The following is a 22,401-nucleotide window of genomic DNA, read 5'->3' on the forward strand; positions in this document are numbered from 1 at the left end:
TCATGGTGTTCTGCCTCTCTAGCCTGAGCTCTTCCATTTCGTCCAGGAAGTCTGTCTTGATCCACACCCCACCCATAACTGACCCTGTGTCTTCTCTTGCCACCCTAGAAATCCAGGTATTAGGAAAGGAGAACCTTCTTGATGAGGTGTGCCTCATAGACGAAGAGATAAAGTAAACCAGAGAAAAGCCAGGTGGTCCGAGGCTACCACAGTTCAGAATTGCCCAACAGTGGGCATCCTTCCTTTGTATAGCCCAGGGCAGAAATAATTCCTAGAAACTGGATCTACATAATGAGGCTCGGAAATCAATACACACAGGTTTATTTTGTTTGTAAAAAGTTTTATAGGTGGTGGGGATCCAGCTAATGGGGGGGGGGTGCCAGAAATTAATCCCTGGGCCTTCCACCAAGCAGGAGGCCACAGAACATGATCTGGGGCCCAAAAGCCAGGAGGTCAGTGGAAGTTGGGCTACTTTTACTGCAGTGGGGTTTTGTGAGCAGCCTGAAATTCTATGGGTACTAAGGTTACTCAAGAATTTTAAGTCAGGTCTGTGCCACGTTTGAACCCTAGAAAAGTTGGAGCAAACCCCACAGACACATCTGTGCTACTCATAAATACCCTAAATATACCAGTGACCCCCTACATATACATACATACATATATATTGGTTTACATATATACATGGGCTTCCTAGGGTGCTCATATATGCCTACATATATTCAAGACCTCCTATGATCTTCATTCACTGACATATATGTAGACCACCCAGGCCCCTACATATGCATGGACCATTTTACAGCCTCCCTCAACACACGGACACATGTTGTCATAGACAGGGGCAAGCTGTAGAGATGAGGACTCCTTCCTTCCTAGTCCAGGCTCCTGGAAATCAGCATTTCTCCACCTGCCCCGGATTGTCTATACGTCTGTGCTCCTAGAACTGAAGCTACAGGAAGAATGAAGTTGGTATGGGTCAGAGGCATGGCCTGTCCCCAGGCACAGACCTGCCCCCAACCAAGAAAGCCACCGCATCCCTACCACATTTTCTCCCGAAGTATCCGGTACTTCTCCTCCAGAACCTTGTTCTTCTCCTCCAGAACCTTGTTCTTCACTGACTGGGGCACATCAGGCACAAACCATGCAGCAATGAGCTTGATACACAAGGCGACATGCTGGGGGTAGGAGGGGGGAGAAAGGCCAGGCAAAGTTGGCAGCTAAGACGAACCTTTAGGATTTGGGGGCTGGGAAAGAAAAGTGAGAGAGCTGCCTTTACCTGGGCTCTCACAATTCTACCCACCTCAAAGAGGATGACGAAGGCCAGCCGGATGGCCAGAATGAACCAGAATTGCTCAGAGAAATTGTAGTCATGTTCGTTTCGGTAGTCCCGGTACCTGGGGTAGGGAAGTACCTAAAGTCAGGAATCAGGAGTTTAGAGGGCATTTATGGGGGAATAAGAGGTTCCAAACCTGCATGTGGTCACATTTTCTTGGCCTTCCATCCTGCTGTGGTCCTGGAAATCCTTGGTGTAGAAGACAGACAAGCTGTGGTTGACATAGCCCTTGAGGCAGCTGGGGAAGAGAAGTGTGGGACTCTCATGACCTGAGGCCCCTCCTGAGAACTCACGTGCATCTAGGGGGCAGGAGGGGAGGGCATACCATGGAAGGCCTCCTCCATTTCCCTTCATGAGAAAAGTCCTGCTGTCCAAGCACAAGGCCACACTTGGGAGGGGTGAAAGAGGCTGAGAGGCCACCAACTGTCTACCCTACCAGGCTGGATGAATGCTCCTAGGGCTGACCCAAAGACGCCCAGTCTGCAGGTGCAGTGGGAGCTAGACATATTTGTTCTCTGCCTTCCCACGCCTGAAGCAAGACAGAGGTGTACAACTTTGTGGGAAAGCCATTTAGGTACTGCCTGCTCACTACCAAGTGGGCCTGGTACTTCTCTCCCCACCAAGGGTTCATTAGTTATTCCTGGGATCCAGCCAAGGTATGTAGGTCATATAGACTGTTCAAGGAAGAGCCAAGGCCCAGCCTCAGTGCAGCCCCAGCTACCACTGGCAGCACCCACGTATACCCAGGAGAGCCCCAGGTCTGGACTCCAAGGGCTTAACTGGAAGGGCCAGTCTGGGGGTGGGGGGGGACGGCTTGACAGTTTAATGCCTTACTCTTCTGTGAAGTTCCTGTTCTGCCGGCACGGGCCATAGCGGTACTTGTAGACCACTCTGGGAATGAACTCAGAGGTGAAGGCGATGACCATCCCGTTGGCAATGACTGCCAGCACTCCAATGGTCTCCAGTACCTGCAGCCAGGTCCCTGAACCACAGCAGTACAGTGAGTGAAGCAGCCAGTCCTGATCTTTGGTAGTCTCCCATCCTAGAAGCTTAGAGCCTGATTGGTCAAGGAACCTTGTGACATCTCTGCTCATGCCTCATTGTAGCTATGTGGGCCAAATGATCTACAGGGAGACCCCCAGCTAAGACAGACATAGTATGGCTGCACCCTCTTCTCCTTGACATGAGCAGTCAAGGACTCAGGTTTCCCCATCCCCATTCTTCCGGGAACTCTTCTTCGGCGGGTGGTTTATCTCCTGGACCCCACCCAAGTGAGGATTCCTAAACCTGGGCCCTAGCCTGGGGTTCTTCCTAATGTTTCTCCAGCATCTAGCAGCTAACCTCTCTGTTTCCCTGACACCTGTCGTCCTCCCTAGGGAAAGTCAGGATGACTGAGGAGGGCTTGTGCTCTCTGTGCCCTCCCATGTGATCAGACTCCGGCTCTTCCATTTGGAGAGTCCCCTTGGAGGTTGTAAGACCTTCAGCCACACGCTGGAGGCTCAGGGGAGGACCTTGTCAGGTGTACTCTGGCCTGCCTTTTTCTAGGGATTGAGCCCATGAGGCTTAGTCTCCATATCTGGAACACCTAGGAACTGTCTCTGGAACAAGAGGGAAGGGCCCCAGCTATTACAAGTTGCTTCAAGGCAGCCTGGCACGGACAGGTGAAAAACCTAGGGTTGGAGGTTGCTCTTCCCAGTGCCCTGGCTCCTTTCCTCCACTGTACAATTTGTACGCCCCCCTGACCTATGTCCTTAGCCTTTCGAGGAACCAGGCGCCGCTGCAGTCTGACCATCTTGATGGCGTCCAGGCGGATCTCCACAAGGTTGCTGAAGAGTGCCAGGAGTGGTGCCAGGGGGAAGGCAGCCACAAAGATGGTGGTGAAGCCGTACTGGATCACTGCGGGGATGGCAATGTCACCCCGGGTCCAGGACAGCCACCCGCTTTTCACCCCGCGGACCCACCCCATCTGCGCAGCCCACTGGAGCTTCACACACTCATCTCCATGAATTCATCAAACAGGCTGAAGGTGTTGACTGGATTCATGCGGTAGTTCCGCTGCCACTCCTCCAGATCTGGGTCCCTGGACTCACGACCATGTTTATGAGCCCGCATTAAGCGGTATTTCAGGGCCAACCACCTGTGGGCACCAAGAATGTGTGGAACATACAGGAAGACTGCAGGGCAGGGGGACGGCACTGTGGGCACCGGGGTGGGGTAGGAAGAGGTCCTCACGGGCGCAGATACTCGATGCAGTTGCTCAGGGTTTGCTTGAGGCCCATGATGATGGCCATCTGGATGAACAGGTCCATCATGCAGCCACTGAGATGGCACTGTGGGGCCAGTGTGAAGGTCAGGGATGGAGCTCCAGGGAGGAGAGGGACTCAAGAACTAGGCAGTGGGGTCTTAGGACAGACTGACCTCCTCTAACTTCCACAGCCCAGCCAGGCGCGTGGACTTCCCAGGGTGACCATTGATCCTAGGGAGAAAATCAAGGCCTGTGAGGAAGTTGAATAGCACCCTGACGCTTGCGACCACGGGAAGGTAGAGTAACTGTGGTGGTTTCAATGAGAACGCCCTCCCCCCACAGGCTCATATATTTGAATACTTCATCCTCAGGATATGAGATGGTTTGGGAAGGATTAGGAGGTATGGCTTTGTTGCAAGAGGTAAATCACTGGGGTTGGGCTTTGAAGTTTCAAAAGACTCATGGAGGGGAAAGGGAAAATATAATCAAAATATATTATATTAAAAAGTTTGTTGTTGTTGTTGTTTTTTCCGGCCCAGCGGTGGTGGCGCATGCCTTTAATCCCAGCACTTAGGAGCCAGGGACAGGCGGATCTCTGTGAGTTCGGGGCCAGCCTGGTCTACAGAGGGAGTTCCTGGACAGCCAGGGCAACACAGAGAAACCCTGTCTCAAAAAGCCAATAAATAAATAAATAATTTTTTTCAATTAAAAAGACAAAATAAAACACGTGAGTCCCAGTACTCTCTCTCTCTCTGCCTCAAGGCTGTAGATCAAGATGTCAGCTCTCAACTGTTCCTTCACTTCACCATCACAGATTCCAACCCTCTGAAACTAAGCCAAAGTAAGCACTTTCTTTTATAAATTGCCTTGGTTATAGTGTTTTATAGTAACAGAAAAGTAACTGAGACAGGAGGTGGTACCAGGGAGTGGGCTATTGCTGAAAGATCTGATTATGCTGTTTTTGGAGAAATGTGGAAGACTTTGGGACTTTGAACTAGATAGATGGCTGAATGCTGTAGGCAGAGCTTAATGGGCCTTCCTAGGAACTTGGAAGACAGAGTACTGAAAGCCATGTGAATTATGGAGGTCTGACTCAAGAGATCTCACAAAAGATAACATGAGCAACTTGGCTAGGGACAATTCAAGAGATATTTGGGCGGGGTGGTGGGGTGGGGTGAGGTAGTAGTGGGGGTGGCTGCCTTCTGCCTTAGGTCTAAGAATTTGCCTGAGGCTAAATTGAAAAGTATTGAACTCTTCCTTGGTGGAAGAGATTTCAAGACAGCCTAATATTGATTCTGTCATGTGGCTATTAGTAATCACTCTTATGCAGGTCTACAATGAAAACGAGAAAGCAGATGAAGAAGAAATATAAAATACTCAGTTTAAAGAGAAAAAGAGTACCAGGAAATTTAATGTTGGAGTCTAGACTGTGCTGAAAGAGATAAGGGGATTCAAAAAGGCCTGATCCGAAATGGGATAAAGGAAGGGGGCACTCAGAGCAAGACCACACCCAGCTAAGCTTCCAGGTTGTAGAAAGAAAAGGACCAAAGAATTTTCTGCTTTTAAAAAGCAACAATCATTGGGCATCTACCCAAGGAATGCTGATTTATACCATAAAGATACATGCTCAGCTATGTTCATAGCAGCACTATTTGTAATAGCCAGAACCTGGAAACAACCTAGATGCCCATCAACGGAAGAATGGATGAAAAAAATGTGGTACATATACACGATGGAGTACTACTCAGCAGAGAAAAACAATGAAAGCATGAAATTTGCAGGCAAATGGATGGAACTAGAAAAAATCATCCTGAGTGAGGTAACCCAAACCCAGAAAGACAGTTATGGTATGTACTCACTCATTGGTGGATTCTAGATATAAAATAAAGAACAATCAGACCACAACCCATAGAACCATAGAGGCTATATATATAGCATGGAGGTCCCTAGGACGACTGTGGCATATAATAAATTTCAGTTTTACTCAATTATTGAAAAAAAATAGCCAAATGAATGGAAACACATGAACTATGAACCAAAGGCTGAGGGGCTCCCAGCTGGATCAGGCCCTCTGAATAGGTGAGACAGTTGATTGGCTTGATCAGTTTGGGAGGCATCTAGGCAGTGGGACCAAGTCCTGTGCTCATTGCATGACTTGGCTGTCTGAAACCTGGAACTTATGCAGGGATACTTGGCTTAGTCTGGGAGGAAGGGACTGGACCTCCCTGGACTGAGTCTACCTAGTTGATCACAGTCCTCGGGGGAGGACTTGTCCTGGAGGAGGTGGGAATGGAGGGTGAGCTGGGGGTAAGGGGAGGGCGTGGGAGGGGGGAGAATAGGGGAACCCATGGCTGGTATGTAGAACTGAATGATATTGCAAAATAAAAAATATATATCACAAAAAAAAAAAAAAGCAACAATCAGCCAGGCACTAATGGCACACGCCTTTAATCTGTGCTAGCACTCCGGAGGCAGAGGCAGGTGGCTCTCTGAATTCAAGACCAGCCTGGTCTATAGAGCAGGGGAAAAAAAAAAAGATGAAGAAAGGAAGAAAACCAAACTACTGGGATATAGGGCTTGAGAAAATATCAGTAGTAGCCAGGGTTAATGACAGAGGCCTGTAATCCTAGCACTCAGCACACTGAAGCAAGAAGATTAAAGATGATGAAACCTTGTCTCGAGAGAATAATGAGAATGAAATGAAATTTCAAAGAAATCTACAGGACCTATGTGAAGACAGCTACATCCTGCTAGAGTCCGATTTGAAGACAGCTATACTCTGCTAAAGAGCATAAAGACTTGAATTGAAAAGAAAAACTGTTCTTTACTGAGAGGGCTTGGATTTGACCTAGTACAGCAGGATGACAGGGACAAAACGCTGGGAATGATCTCCAAATCAGGGCAGGTGAAGGGACTCCCATGTCTTTAAACACGCTAGGAGGTTTAGTGGGTGTGTGTGGGGCAGAGTTGGTCGGAAGCTTGTGATTATTGGCAATATTTAAATGCCTTATAAAATTTAAGCATGTATACAAAGCAGCAATTATTTTCATCAGAGAAAACAGAAAGGCAAGCATTGACTGCACCAAAAGTGGTTCATTCAAACCAGGAAGGTGAGGCAATATTCATTTGACTTCTTCATGAAGCACAGCACCCCACAAAAGGTATGTAGAATATGGGACACTCGGCAGAGACACCTGGATGTTTCCATGCAAAAAGTAAGTCTGGTTGCTGACATGGCAAAACCACCTAGCCAGTGGGTGTCTGTGTACATGTCTGATAAACATGTACAAACAAGAAGACCCACCAGGCTGAGCTGGGTCACCTCTGAGGCCTAGGGTCACAAAAGGTGTTGTTCTATATTGAGTTTCTAAGTATTCTGGGCATGGACTATTTTTTAAGCTAGAAGAACAGATCTGATCAGGCTGTGGTGGTACATGCCTTTAGTTCCAGCACTCAGGGAGACAGAAGCAGGTGGATCTCTATGAGTTCAAGGCCAGCCTGGTCTCGAGAGTGAGTTCCAGGACAGCCAGAACTACACAGAGAAACCCTGTGTCAAAAAAATGAAAAAGAAGGAGGAGGAGGAGAAGAGATCTGACCACTTTTTTTTTTAAATATGAAACACTTTGCAAATTTGAATGTTATCCTTGTGCAGGGGCCATGCTAATCTTCTCTGCATTGTTCCAATTTTGGCTGCCGAAATGAGCACTTTTTTTTTTTTTTAATTCAGGATCTTATGTAGCCCATGCTGACTGAAAACTCACTCTCTTGCCTCCAATTACTGAGCCCTGAAATTACAGGAGTGTGCTACCACATCCAGCTTATGTGGTGCTAGAGGTCAAAGACAGGGCTTCTTCATTCATGCTACACAGGCACTCCAACTGAGCTGCACCCCAGCCTCAAGATCTGGCCACTTTTATTTTTCATATTTATTTATTTATTTATTTATTTATTTATTTTTAACAGAATCTCTCTACTTAGCCTTGGCTGTCCTGGAGCTTGATAGGTAGACCAGGCTGGCCTCAAACTCACAGAGTTCCACCTGCTTCTCAGCCCCAGTGCTGGGATTAAAGGTGTGTGGCTAAGATCTGGCCACTTTTAAAAGCAAGAAAGAGCCAGGAGGGCTGAGGCTGAAGGAGGAACTGGAGTGGAGGCTGGGATGGAGGGCGGGCATATGGGACCGGGGGTGGGGGGTGTGGGGAGTGGGGGGGTGGGGGAGTAGGGGTGTTACCTGCCTGGGGTGGAGGGCGGGCATATGGGATGGGGGGGTTACCTGCCTGGGGTGGAGGGCGGGCATATGGGACGGGGGGGTGGGTGGGGTGGGGTGGGGTGGGGTGGGGGGTGGGGGTTTACCTGCCCAGAATGAAGGCAATGTAGATGAGAGAGGAGAAGTGAGCAAAAAACTGCAGAGTGAAGAACTTGACGGTGAACTTGCTCTCTCGCTCTGAAAAGGTCCTGGGATCCTCTGGAATGAGACATGGCCATCCTGTCTTTCCCTAGACCAACAGGACAGCATGACCTACACCTCCCAAGTGAGAGTCCCAGAAGAGCAGGAAGCCCCCACCCCACGTCTGATCACAGCTCCACGACTCTCAGCCCTGAGTCCTCCCCAGCTCCCAGAGAGAGGCTGGCCTCTTCTCACCAAAGTTACAAAGCTTCTGGGCTACCCATTTGTTGACCTGAGGGAAGAAGGAACCAAGTGGGATTTCCCTGGCACTTCAGTCGAGCCCCCCAGGGCCTCCCCTGCCTGACCTCTACCTTAGTCATGATGACTATGATTACATAGTGTACCACGGCCCCGGTCACCACCACGACAGTGGTCACCTGCTGCTCCAGGAAGCTGCTGAAGAGAGCAACGGCCAGCACACGGTAGACAACCAGCACATGGGCCATGCCAATCATGAAACAGATCTGCAAAGGGTTGGGGGTGGCCATGAAGGGTAGGGACAGCTGGATCTCCGGCCCTTGCCTCAGTTCCCAGCAGTACCATGAACACAGACAGGATCAGAATGATAGTGCTGTTCAGGTAGGAATGGTGATGTGTTCTCAGCTTGTAGTCCGGATAGTTAATGAGCTCAAGGGCCATCTCTTCCTAGGAAGGTCACCAGACACACCTCAGATACGAGGTATGGGCCACTGGAAACAAGCCACCTTGTTGCCGCTGGCCCCGTCTCACCTCCTCCTCATCCCATCCGTACAAGTCCCAGTGCAGGACCACGCGGGCACGCTGCCGCTTCCAGATCTCCAGAAACACCGTGGCTGCAGTGAGCATATAGAGAGCTGTCAGTGCACCACCTAGGGTGAGCCAGGGTGGCTGAAGAGCTCAGGTTGGCTGTCCCCATGGCCCTCCAGGGATGCCTAGCAGCAACTCACCCCACAGAGCCATGAAGATGGCAAACACCACAGTACCCTCGTTGTCGAAGAGATGAGTGAGCTGAGGAGAGGGGCAGAAGGCTCATGCTGAGCCTCCTACCCATGTCCCCTAGCGGGGAAGGAAGAGCCCGGCCCATCAGGGCATCCAAGTGCCTTGTCTTCCCCACTTCTAGACAGACATGCTGTGCCAACCCTTGCATAAGCCCTGGAAAGACTCCAGTAGGCATCAAACCTTCGCAAAAGTGCACATTTCTGAGAGCGGCTGGTATCTGCGACTGTGGTCGCCAAGGGGGCACATGAAGATGTCCTTGGCCGCACAGATCTCTTTGCTGCGAGTATAGAGACAAGAGCGGTGATTCTCAGGTGTGGGGTCCACCCAGGCTCCCACCTCCATTCCTGGCCCACGTGGAGACGGCAGGCCTCAAGCCCTAACCCACCTGATCTGGCTGGAATCGAACAGGGCAAAGCCGCTCAGGAAGATGATGAGGCCCACCAAAGCAGCAGGCACGAGCGTGTAGGTGTACCAGCCAAGCCAGGCGAAGTACAGAGCCACCTTCTCGCCAAAGTAGTTCCTGTGGGAAAGCTTCCCCATCAAGGCCACCCTCCCCAATGGCCTCAGTACCTAGTAGGGTATGGTCATATGAGGAGAGGGTAGGAGGGGGAGGGTACTGCTAGCATCTGTGTGAGCGGGGACTGCATGTGTCACTTAGGACTGGATGTGCTGGTGATTGGAGCACAGATGTGTCTGTGGCCCACAGGTGAGCTGCTCGGTGTGGTATTACCTAATGTCATCAATCGGCTGTTTCCGGAACATGTTTCTCCATCGGGCCCAGTTTTTCTTCAAGTCTTTTTCTCCCTGTGTCCCGGGAGACAGATGAGAGCTTGGCTTCCTACCTCAGGTTCCCACCCTCAGGCCCATTCTGAACTTGTCACCCCTCACCTCGTGCAGAGGAAACATGGTCTCAAAAACCCCATCCTTCACCAGGTCCTCAAAGGTCTCTAGGGGTTACAGGGAGCCTCAGTCAGAGAGCAATGGAGGGTAGGAGAATCCAGACCACAGTAGCACCCTCCTGGGCCACCTGTCCCTCTGTGCTTACCACCAGGTTTCATCTTGTTGTTCACGACAAAGCTCACAATTCGGATTCTGAAACCCAAGAATATAAGAATCAGAATGGCCCCATGATGGCCTAGTGGACCTGGCCCATTAAGACCCTGCTTTCCACACACCCGGCCCTCTCTGTTCTAGAAAAGACATCCCACCAATACTGACCAGAACCCAGAGTCCATAAGTCACCCCGAAAGCCTGCTCAGGTCAGGTTTGCCTGGCCTCCAGGATGGGGTCCTGTCCTTACTCTCAGGTTTCCACAGCTCTCCCAGGTTCAGGGTCAAGAGCCCCCACCTTGCCCGCACATGCTGAGTGTTAATGTGCACAAATCCTCTTACTTGGTTATGAATGACTCTGCTTATGTGGAAACTGAGGTTCGGAGGCTAGGGTACCTTGCCCAAGGCCACACAGGCATTTTTTTCAGAGGTTAGGGTACCTTGCCCAAGGCCACACAGGCATTTGTAGAGCCCCATAGAGACACATCTTAAGTGTCTGAGACACAGTCACCTTATGAACACATGGAAATCGCCATGCCTGCCCGCCCCTCTGAGTCTTTCTTCGTGCCCACCAAGGTGTCTCAACTCTTCTGATGTCCCCTCAGTCCTCCCCAGTACCAAAAATCTCTGTGTTCTCAGGACTCTGCTGCCTGGTACCTAATTCTCTGACTGCCCTTTGCCAGGGTCAACTAACCAGGCCCCAGAGAGCTCTGGCTGGACGTGGGTAGGAGACACAGAAGGCCAGGAAGGGGTGGGTGCATGAGTGTTCCTGGGGGAGCAGATGACTGGGGACACAGGAGGACCAGGCAGGGGTGCGTGAGTGTTCCTGGGGGAGCAGGTGACTGGGGACACAGGAGGCTGTCCCTGTCAGGTAGCCAGGACCAGACGTCCAGAGAGAGGGTCTTGAGCTGATGAGGAAGGGATCTGTGGGAGATAAAGACCTCAGAATCCACAAGGGGTGTCTGCTCATTTCACTGCTGACTTTGATTCAAGGAAAACCATGACAAGGAGTTCTCACAGGATGTCAAGAAGTGAGCTGTTGTTGTGGAATATTATTTTAACTGGGCAAAGATGTGTTAATTTGTTTATGCTGCACAATATTACTTTAACCGTGAAAAGGTGTGTTACACTTGTTCAGGCTGCATTTGTTTAACGCTGTAAGGAAGTGTGTTTAATTGTGTAAAGATGTGTTGGTGTTTCACCTTGCCCGCCTAAGGCACCTGATCGGTCTAATAAAGAGCTGAACAGCCAACAGCTAGACAGAGAAAGGATAGGTGGGGCTGCTGGGCAAACAGAATAAATAGGAGGAGAAATCTAGGTGCGGGGGAGAAGAACAGGAGGAAGAAGAGAGGAGAGAACAAGGAAGACACCCGGGGCCAGAAGCCAGGCGGCCGCCACCCAGCCAGCCAGGGGAAGCGGTGAGAGTAAGATACACAGAAAAGATGAAAGGTAAAAAGCCGCCGGGCGGTGGTGGCCCATGCCTTTAATCCCAGCACTCAGGAGGTAGAGGCAGGCGGATCTCTGTGAGTTCGAGGCCAGCCTGGTCTCCAAAGCAAGTTCCAGGAAAGGTGCAAAGCTACACAAATAAACCCTGTCTTGAAAAACCAAAAAAAAAAAAAAAAAAAAAAAAAAAAAAAGAAAGAAAAAGAAAAAGAAAGAAAGAAAGATAAAAACCCATGAGGCAAAGGATAGATAAAGAGAAACAGGTTAATTTAAGTTAAAAGAGCTAGCAAGAGGCCGGGCGGTGGTGGCGCACGCCTTTAATCCCAGCACTCGGGAGGCAGAGGCAGGCAGATCTCTGTGAGTTCGAGGCCGGCCTGGGCTACCAAGTGAGCTCCAGGAAAGGCGCAAAGCTACACAAGAGAAACCCTGTCTCGAAAAACCAAAAAAAAAAAAAGAGCTAGCAAGAAACAAGCCTGAGCTAGATCGAGCAATTAAAACTAATGATAAGTCTCCATGTCATGATTTGGAAGCTGGTTGGTGGCCTAAAAGAAAAGGCCTGGTACAAGCTGTCGTTATTACTGTCACAAAATGAGAACTGGGGCACAGAGTCTTGCTCAAAGAGTGGGGTCTGATCCCCTGTGACATCCACAGTAAGACTGTATAGAGCTGTGTTGTCCTACCTCAGGTGGAACGTGACCCTTGTTCTGCCTAGACAAGAGCAAGGGTTCTCTTGCTCTGGACTCTGGATATGTTCTCACCTTGTGGTAGCTGGGATGCAGTTCATCTTGTTCAGTTTGGCTCTGGGGCCAGGATCTTCAGGCTTCATGAGAAGAGTCCGGTACAGGTCAAAGATCCCACTGTCAGCTCGGATCCCAAAGAACACCTTCTTCCGGTCCTTTATCATCTTGGGAGCCACAGGGGAATCAACTCATCCACAGCCACTATCCTGTCCCCTACTCCTGGGGCATGTGACAAGGCATGCCCCATGACTCTCTGGCCCACGATTTGGCCCCTGATGCAAACTAGCCCACCTTGAATTGGAAGCCTTTGCTCTCGAGTTTCTCCAGGAACTGCTGTTGCCTCTGAACCTGCTTCTGGATTTTCTGGGTCTGGAGATCAGCCACCAGGACACAGTCCCATTGATGAAAGGCCTCAAGCTGGAGGAAGAAGACGTGGGGTAGAAACAGAACACTGGATACAGATAGGAGGAAATGTAGACGTGGACACAGGATAGGAAAAGGTGTGGGGCAGGAACCCAGCACAGGGCATGGCTATGGGAGGAGGTGTAGGACCATAACCAAGTACAGGATACACAGTAGGCGAGGGGTCAGTGGGATCAAGCCTGGGAGGCCTGATCAGACTCACCTTACAAGTACCCATTTCCATCAGGGGCAAGTTGTCCCCATCTGACCCCACAAAGATCTGGAGGCTCTCATCACCCTGGGGAACAGAGAAAATGGGGAGATGAGCATGTAAGCCCCTCACAAGCCTCCTCCTCCAAATGCTCTGAGCAGGCACACAGGCACACAAAGAAGCAAGACTCCCACTTTGCGCCAAGCTAGTTGGGAAATAGGTAATTCCTGGCGGAGGAGAGACTGAGGATGTCACAAGGTAAGGTAGCAGAAGGTGACAAGAGAGCCAGCACTGTCTGTGTGGAAACACCAAGGGGCCAAGGGGCTCCTTCAGGGCTTTTTTTTTTTTTGTTTTGTTTTTGGTTTTTGGTTTTTCGAGACAGGGTTTCTCTGTGTAGTTTTGGTGCCGGTTCTGGATCTCGCTCTGTAGACCAGGCTGGCCTCGAACTCACAGAGATCCACCTGGCTCTGCCTCCTGAGTGCTGGGATTAAAGGTGTGTGCCACCACTGCCTGGCTCCTTCAGGGCTGTAACTGAAAGGAGTCCCAGTGAGCACCTGATGGGTGAAGAAACGGCAACCTCAGGAGAACCAGGGAGGGGCAGGTCAGAGGGCTAGAAGACCCCGGCTGCACACATTTTAAGAGTCTGAAGATGCCAAGACACTTGTGTACTGCTGGGGATTCACACAAACTTGGGGGACGTTTTGCACTGGGATCATAACTGGGCAGTACTAGGGCCTGTGGCCTGGCCACTCTTGAGGACACAGATAAGAACTCAAGGCAGGCATATTCCCCACCGCTGAGAACCACTAGTGGAATCTGAAGGACTTGAGTTTTTTCTGACTTGTTCCCTACTGGACCACAGTGAGGATCTAGATCTTCTGGGAGATGGGCTTACATTTCTCCCCACTCTGGGCTAGGTTCAGTGCCTAGAGAAAGCTGTGAGCATGGGAAACACAGTGGGCACCAGTATTGCCCAATCCGTATGAGGAAGGTTGGGGTACATCCCTGGGAGTCGGGGATGTACAACAGGAGACGGAGGTGAGTGGTGGTCCTGCTGCCTGAAGCCGATCATCCACCCACCCTAAGTCCTCAGAGAAGTTCAGAGGGCCATGTGAAGAGTGTCCGTCCAGGAGTCATGTCACCAAGACAAGGGCAAGATGTGTCTTAAGGGGAAGCTAAGAAGATGGTGACTAAAACCTACACTGAATCCTGAGTGACAAGAACAGGTGAATAGTGACAAGAAGAGATACAAAGGTGTGTGGCTGCAAGTGCTGGGCAGCACAGGTGTGTCCTGAGACTTAGTCAGGGGAAGCTAATGGAGGGCTGGGGGACACCAGAATGACCTTCTAGCTCTGTTACTAACTGAAATCTCAAACAAGCTTGTTTTTAAGAAAGCAACCCCTAGGAATCTGCATCTAGCGTGATATCCTTTTTTTTTTTTTTTTAAACGTGCACAGAATAGATATTTTGCCTGCATTTTTGCCGGCTAAGTTTGTGTATCATTTGTCTGCCCGGTGCCCATGGAAACCAGAAGAGGGCATCAGATCTGCTGGAACTGGGGAGGTAACACAGAAGGACCCGAGGAGTTACAGATTTTAATGAGCCACCACGTGGGTGTCTGGAATTGAACCAGGGTCCTCTGGAAGAGCAGCCAGTGCTCTTAACTGCTGAGCCATCTCTCTAGTCCCTAGCATGATATACTTTTCTATAAAATGAAAGAGAGTAGCACGTAAAGCTCTGCTTTTTAACTTTTTATTTATTTTGTGTGTGTGGGTGTTCGGCCTGCATGTATGTCTGTGCACCGTGTTTGACCCTTGTGCCCAGAAAAGCCAGAAGAGGTGTCAGGTCCCCTGGAACTGGAGTTACAGAAGTTTTGTGAACCACTGTGGGGATGCTGGGAATCAAACTCAGATCCTCTGGAAGAGCAGCCAGTGCTCTTAACCACTGATCCATTTCTCTAATCTGCTCTTTCTTCCTTCCTTTCCTTCTTTCTTTCTTTCTTTCTTTCTTTCTTTCTTTCTTTCTTTCTTTCTTTCTTTCTTTCTTTCTTTCTTTCTTACTTTCTTTCTTTTTTTTTCAGACAGGGTCTCACTTTGTAGCCCTGGCTAGCCTGGAACTCACTATGTAGACAGGCTGTCCTCAAATTCAGAGATCCATTTGCCTCTGCCTACACAGTTCTAAGATTAAAAGTGCATACCACTACACCTGACCCCATTTTGTTTTGTACATTTTTTTATATCTTTATTTTTTATTGTACAAATGTTTTTCTTCCATTCATGTGTGTTTGCCATGTGTGTGCCTGGTCCCCCAGTGGAGGTAAAAAGGGGGTATCAGATCTTCTGGAACAGGGGTTACAGGTGGTTGTGAGCCACTGTGTGAGTGCTGAGAATTGAACCCGTGTCCTCTGTCATTTTGTTTTAGTTTTTGAAACAGAGTTTCACACAGCCCAGATTGATTTAACTTCACTACGTAGCCCAGGATGACCTTGAACTGCAAATCCTCATGCCTCTATGTCCCCAGCCCTGGAATTGCTGGCAGACACTACCAAGCCTCGTTTGCGTTTGCATGGTACTAAGGATTGAATCCAGGGTTTCATGTGTGCTATGCGGGCTTTCTACTGATTGAGCTACATATCCAATCCAGTACGTTTATTTTTGAGTTTTTGACCCAGGCCTGTATGCCAGGCCTCAAATTGGCTAGGAGGGAGGATGACCTTGAATTTTTGATCGTCCTGCCTCTACCTTCTGAGTGCTGGGATTTCAGACATGGGACACTATGCCTGAGTTTTTTGTTAGTTTGTTTTTCTTAAATAGGGTTTTAATATGAATCCCAGGCTGCTCTCAGGTTTTTCATCTTCCTGCCTCAGCCTCACAAGTAAAGTGGTACATTTTTAGGAATACTCACAGTTGGAATAAAACTACACCACCATCTGGGTGGTGGTGGTGCACACCTTTGAGCCCAGCACTCGGGAGGCAGAGGCACAAAGATCTCTGTGAGTTGGAGGCCAGCCTGGTCTACAGAGTGAGTTCCAGGACAGCCAGGGCTACACAGAAAAACCCTGTCTCCAAAAAATAAATAAATAAATAAAACAAAAGAACAAAAAAACTACACTACCAAGGGAGGGGGCAGAGTCAGGGCAGCGGGTGCTGTGGCCTCTGTCTCCATGGGTGCTGCTGGGTCCGGGCTTCTCGCGAGACTTCATTTACTCTCAACAAACAAGGTGCCTGAGGACTGAAGGTAAGTGGTGGTCAGGGCTTCTTTCCTGAGGGTGTGGGCTACAGGAAGCAGGGAGAAAGACCTGGGGAGGTGGGGGCTGCCGGGCAGGTTGGAGCAGGTTGCGCTTTCCCAAACCTGGTGGAGTAACGGCCGAGGGAGGGGTTGAATGGGCAGATGCTGAGGATGCCAATTTTGTAATACATTATGTGTAATGCATGCTCTGTGCACATGGGTGACACAGTCCTGTCCATGTCCCTAAGAGCAACACACAGGGGTTGATGGAGGGACTTCAGAGGGACTCCAGAGTGACAAGGACCTGTGTGTGGCTCCAATGTCCCAGAAGCAGGTACACTTAGGTACCCTCTAGGCACCTGAGCCAAATGAAGCTGTTTCTCTGGCTGTCCCGCAGGTTGGGAGGCTCTTCTCATATCCCATGGCCCAGATCCCGAGTCTTGCTTATCCTGTTTTCAATTCCAAATGCCCACCTCAGTGGCCCCCGCCTCTATCCCCACACTACCTCTTACCATCCCTGAAGTCACTCCAATGCCAGGTCTGGCTCCTGCTTCCCCTGCCCAAACACATTCCTCCCACCTCCTCCAGAGAGTCTCACTATACTGCTCCAACAGGCCAGCTCAAGAGCTGCCAGGTAAAATACAGGCCACCCAGTCATGTAGGAATTTCAGATAACCAAACAGGCTTTGGGATGGGCATGGTGGCACAAGCCAGCAATTTGGAGGGTTGTGGTGAGTTTGTGGCCAGCCTGATCTACACAGCAAGGCCTTGTCCCAAAGCAAAACAAAATGAAGGGGTTTTGTTTGTTTGTAAGTATAAGGATATCCCAATGTTGCCTGGGTATACTTATACAGAGGGGGGAAAAGCTGTTTCTCTGAAATTCAACCTAAGGTTCTTTGTTTTGTTTGTCTGTCTGTTTGCCTTGCTGCTGAATCCACACCCTGCTGCATCCCCATGAGTGCACAGACACACACTCACACATCCCCAAGGAGCTGCTGGTTGAGGATGGGCTGGTGTTGCCTCTGCCCGAATCTCTGTCGAGCTGCTGGAGGGAGGACAGGCCTCAGAACTTCATCTCCCCGTCTCCCTGTGTGCATCCTGCGTGTTATACTTCCCTGTCCCCCTGGGCTCCCAGGGCAGCACTTCTGTTCCCAACCCCCCACCCCCCTGCTCTGACAACATTCCCCAGACTCCTGGGCTCTCCTGGGCTTCCCATCCTCTGCCCACAGACACCTACGCCTGGTATTGTGGGCAGTGACTGAAACTTCTCCAGGAGAGAAGCCCTACACCTAGAGCTGTAAGACAGGGTGAGCACCCACATCTCAACTTGGGAAGGTGACATCTCAACCACAGGATAGATAGCCAGGGGACCCTTATGTCCCTGGCACCCAGCCTAGTAATCCACCCACCACGAAAGTTTGGGTGACTCAGCAAGTGTCATGTGGGATGAATTGGTAAGTGAAAGTGTTTGACTTTGGACCTGAGCAGACATCCTCTCATGCCTTCCCTTCCCATAAGCCACAATCAATCAGTGTGGGACCAAAGCGTTAAAACGTGTGGAACATATTAGAATGGAGATAAGACCTAGGAGAGAACCAGGAACCTGTAGGACTTTGGAAACCAAACTGAGAGGGATCCTAGGAAGAGGAGACTGTCCACAAAGTATACATTTGAATGCTGGCCTAAGAGGCTGTCTCCAGTCAGCCCAAAAATTAGACTAAAAAGCCCCTTCCCACTAGAGATGTGTGCAGCTTTGGAACAATTACCTGGAGCCTCATGGAGCTGGGGTCGTCACTTCAGCCAGTGTAGGTAGGCTGAAGCCACTCTGGGCAGGACCACTATTTAAATACACATGGAAAAACAATATACACACAGCTGGGGGCTGCACCAGCTTGTAGCTGCCACCATAGCACAGGGACAGTGGCCAGCCTAGGCCAGAGGTCCCCTAGCTAGCCCTGGTTCATCCATTCCTAACCCACAGCAAGACAGGTCCGGCCACTAAGTTCGACATTCATGCATGCTGGGCTTACCAACATCCACAGCCACAGCACCCAGATTTCAAGGTCAGGCGGTCCAGGGCCACACCTTGTTGTTCCCCAATGGATGATGATACCCAGTGTTGCCCTTGGGTTATTCATGGTGGGACCAGCTAGTGAAGCTGTCTCTATCTCCAGCCAAGCAGCTTTCTCAGTATTCCTGAAATATTCAAAACTTCTGGGTCCTAATCCATTGGGTGCCACCTCCAAGAAGCTGTGTGGGCTTCTGAAACTCCAAGATACCCAAGGCAGGGACAGGGCTGTCCCCACACACTCTGCTGGGGCCTTGGACCTTCAGTTCCAATCTTGCCACACATAGCCAGCCTAGGATTCAAGCTCAGGCAGACAGACACCCTGGCTCTGATGTGATCAGCCCTCTCAGAAACTCAGTTTCCTCACCTATAGGATCTAAGGATATCAGCTCCACAACAGAGAAACCTAACAGTATACACGGACAGGAAAAGAGTGAAGAAAAGCATGTGCCCAGGCAGGCACTTAGGTTCCTGCCATTTTCCTCAGTTCTTCCCACCCCAAATCCTGCAGGCCATACACAGTGGGCTGGGGCTCAGGGTTCAGGGCTCAGCTAGGGCCCCCAGCTCCTTATTATGTCCCACTCCTCCAGTGAGTGGGACACCATAGCACCTAAGGAATCCTCCCTTTGGGGGATCAAGAATGCAGGGAGCCAGAGCTGGGCAGTCCTGCTCCCTACTGTCCATCTCCTCTCCACCCTCCTGGTCAGTGCAGGCAGAAGGACAGCTGTGCATACAGCTGCCATCCGTCTCCAAAGCGAGCCTGACCTGTGGGTACACAGTACACATACGGACTGTATCCCAGCCACACACAAAAGACACGTGGGCCTCACTTCCCACCCCATTCGTGGCCCACCTTGCCCTAAGGTCATGTTTACCTCCCTTGCTAGTGCTCTGAGGCCTACCTCACTCTTCAGTTTCATTAGCCACAGGGGGACCCACCTGCTCCACCACAGTGTATAACATAGAGGCCATTTCTGCTGCCCTGGGCTCTGTTTTCTTAAACCCACTGCATACTGGGCACCATGTCTGCTTCCTCTGCCTCCTAGGAACTCCCGAGGCCTCTGTCTCTCTCTCCATCTTTCCTTGAGCGGTCTGTAACCATCTGTCTTCCATCGGTCCATCCTTTTGTGTGCCTGCCCATCTGCCCATCCCTAGACGCTAAACAGGCAATTCATTCTGTGTTCTCAGTGCTAAGTCCTGGAGGGTAGTGCATGGTGTGGGTGCACAGAGGGACTGAAGTCATGTCTGCCTGGTGGGAGAGATGGTCCCAGTCTTTACCTCATAAAGGCAAGAGATTAGCAAGAGGAGAAAAGGGGTTGGAGCAGCATTTCTGGGAGAGGGAAATGTATATGGATTAGTTCTGAGAGGCAGGTTGCACTTGGAATTTTTACTCAGTTCTCAGCCCTTCGGAAACTCAGTCCTTACCATCTCTGAGGACTCAATAGCTATTGCTCTCAAGAACTGAGTCCTGGGCTGGAGAGATGGCTCAGCGGTTAAGAGCACTGGCTGCTCTTCCAGAGGACCCAGGTTCAATTCCCAGCACCCACATGGCAGCTCACAACGGTCTGTGACTTCAGTTCTAGGAGATCTGACACCTTCACACCAATGCCCTTAAAGTAAAGTTAAATAAAATTATTTAAAAAAAAAAAAAAAAAAGAACTCAGTCCTGGACCACTGAGATAGCTCAGCAGGTAAAGACACCTGCCAACAAAGCCTCGTGTTGATCCCTAGGACCACATGGTCAAAGAGAGAACCGACTCCAAAGAGTTGTCCTCTGACCAGCCACATGCATGTCCTGAATGGACTCAGTCCTCAGCACCCCTGGGAGCTTGGTAGTCACTACTCCTGGTGACAGTCCTCAGCACTTCAACTTTGCAGGAGTATAAAGGGCAAGGACGGGGCCACCAGGCGAGGCTAAGTTCACAGAAGCCAGATCGAGGAAGGTTTCCTGGACTTCAACAAAAACAATGGAGAGCCATGGCAGAAATTTAAACCATGGAGGGCAGGCGCAGATCCAACCAGGAGCTGGGACCACCAAGCCCTCTGAGTGCCTAAAGGCTCATGCTCTCTCTTTCTATCACCAGTTTGGGAAAGAGGCTGCAAAGGGGTGCTGGGGCCAGGCTAAGGGGTGTCTCTGTGCTGGCTTGAGCAGACAGCTCCCAGAGCTGGGTTCTGGAAAGCCCAGTGAGAGGACTGAGTAACAGCAGAGGGAGCAGCCACCCACACAGCCCACACCGGGAGGCCTGGTGCCTGAGTGGGAAGTTGGTTTCACTCTCCACCTCGCCCTTCCCTCCTCCCTGGGGATGCCAGTGCCGGCCTCTGCCACAGGTGAGCTTTTTGGTTGACAAGAGGAGAAATAATGCTTTCTAAAAAGTTACCACACACACACATATGCACAGACACAGACACACGCACACGCACACACATTTCACCTTCTGCTCTACACCTGCTTCAATTCAGCATTAGAGCTGGCCTCTGCCTGGAGCAGGATCCAGAGAGCGCGGCACATAGCTGCCCAGGCCAATCTAGCCTAGTGCCCATAGTCCCTCCCGCTCAGTGCAAGTTGCAGGTCTGGGGATTCCACCACAGCATCTCTGTCCTCACCTCGCACAGACAACTCTGGCAGAAAACCCTAAGTCACACACTCATAGGAGCCCAGTTCTGGGGTCCCCAGAATTCCAAGATAGGGCTACAAGGCTACTTCATGCCCTCTATGTAGGTCCTGATCCAAGTCTAGCCACATTCTCCCTGGATGGCAGGTTGTTGGGAACTAACTGCCTGCCACCAAACCTTCCAGGGAAGGGTGGCAGCGGCGGGGGCAGAAGGCATGTCCCTTTAGAACCCAGGCTCACCTGCATGCCGGTGGCTGGTCCCTGAGTCAATGTGGGGCTCCGGATGCTGGTGCTGGCAGGTGTGAGAGTGACTGCCAGGCTGCTGGCTGTTACCTGACTTCCGTGTGTGATTGCCCCGCCCTCTCCTCTGATAGCTTGCCCCAGTGTGCTGAGGCGGAGCCAGGAGAAGCCCGCCAAGAAGATCCCTTCCAGTGTCCAGCAATTCCAATACCTTCCTTTTAGGGATGAGGGTGGGGCAAGAGGGCAGAAGAGCACTGGAGCTCTCTCCTGGGTTCCCTATTATCCTCCCTGTGGGGTGCATTGACTATGAGGTGGGGTCCATGGCACCCCCTTCTTCCAGAGAAAAAGGTGACATAGATGACCTTAACAGAGAGGTGCTCAGTAGCACCTATCCCCAAGACACCTGCAGAGTTCATTTCTGACCCTCCAGATGTACTGTTGACACCATAGAAGAGAAAGAGGCAAGGGGATGGCGAGACAGACCCCGAAGGAACTGTCTTCTCACACCTGGGCTCCTGAAGCCTTGAAGTCTTAGGTGATCCCGAGATCACGAGCTCTGGGGTGCAGCCTGCACTCAGGCAGCTGCTGGAGAGGGCTATGGGGCAACCAACATGTGGGAAGCAGGCTGAGGATGCTGAAGCTGGCAAGGGGTGGATGGCCTCCATCAGAGAACATAAGACACTGACTATGAATGCCATTACACACACGTCAGGGGCCACACCTGAAAACCAATGTGAAGCTGAGGATACAGGGACAAGGCTGACAGTCAGGACAGGATCTCTCTGAAGGTATCACAGGGTGGCTGGCAGCCAGGAAGCACCCAGTGTCACCTGATCAACACTGTGTCACCGTGGAGTACTCTCCTACAGTTCAGGCACTGAGTTGATGTATACTTGCTCCGGTTTCTTGGAAGAGTGACATGCCCTTACTTCTGCTTAGGGGCAGTAGCAGGTTCCAGGACTGAATTGTGATTGGTCAAAGAGAAAATAGAAAACAGAGGAAAGAAAGGGAGAGGGAGGAGAGGGAGAGCAAACTGTGTAACTGTGTCTTAGTCACGGTTCTATGGCTGTGAAGAGACACCATGACCACGGCAACTCTTAGAAAAGAAAGCATTTATATGGCGATGGCTTATAGTCTCGGAGGTTTAGTCCATTGACATCATGGCAGGGAGCATGGCACTGGTAGAGTAGCTGAGAACTACATTTGATCCCAAGGCAGAAAGAGAGAGAGAGAACCCCCAGAGACACACTTCCTTCAACAAGGCCGCACCTAATCCTGCTAATCCTATCAAAGAGCCCCAATCCCTGGTGGTTAAACATTCAAATATACGAGCCTTTCCTATCCAAACCACCACACTGTGTAAGCAACGAAGTCAAACCAGGACATACTGGTATATGGGCAACAAATGGAA

General features: G+C 50.6%; 1 protein-coding gene and 1 pseudogene across 2 annotated transcripts; both read right to left on the minus strand.

The window, feature by feature from the left end:
• Window positions 1–807: 807 nt before the first annotated feature.
• Ano9 (anoctamin 9) lies at window positions 808–21,093 on the minus strand. 2 transcript variants are annotated; one of them, XM_076555024.1, is made up of 24 exons: window positions 20,991–21,093; window positions 12,855–12,929; window positions 12,521–12,646; window positions 12,248–12,393; window positions 10,043–10,089; window positions 9,886–9,944; window positions 9,728–9,801; window positions 9,383–9,517; window positions 9,178–9,274; window positions 8,946–9,006; window positions 8,749–8,831; window positions 8,560–8,664; window positions 8,331–8,483; window positions 8,215–8,251; window positions 7,926–8,037; window positions 3,749–3,806; window positions 3,563–3,660; window positions 3,325–3,467; window positions 3,074–3,226; window positions 2,165–2,312; window positions 1,467–1,568; window positions 1,298–1,391; window positions 1,039–1,172; window positions 808–946 (listed from the first exon to the last, which is right to left on the minus strand). In XM_076555024.1, the coding sequence occupies exons 1-24, from the start codon at window positions 20,994–20,996 to the stop codon at window positions 919–921; spliced, it is 2,274 nt and encodes a 757-aa protein (XP_076411139.1). In that variant the 5' UTR covers window positions 20,997–21,093; the 3' UTR covers window positions 808–918. The 2 variants fall into 2 exon arrangements, with proteins under 2 accessions (XP_076411139.1, XP_076411132.1); XM_076555017.1 differs by lacking the exon at window positions 808–946 and having other exon boundaries at window positions 1,109–1,391.
• Window positions 7,183–7,279, minus strand: LOC121826947 (U6 spliceosomal RNA; annotated as a pseudogene).
• Window positions 21,094–22,401: the final 1,308 nt, after the last annotated feature.

Source organism: Peromyscus maniculatus, chromosome 1, assembly GCF_049852395.1.
Source record: "Peromyscus maniculatus bairdii isolate BWxNUB_F1_BW_parent chromosome 1, HU_Pman_BW_mat_3.1, whole genome shotgun sequence".
NCBI classification, from domain to species: domain Eukaryota; kingdom Metazoa; phylum Chordata; class Mammalia; order Rodentia; family Cricetidae; genus Peromyscus; species Peromyscus maniculatus.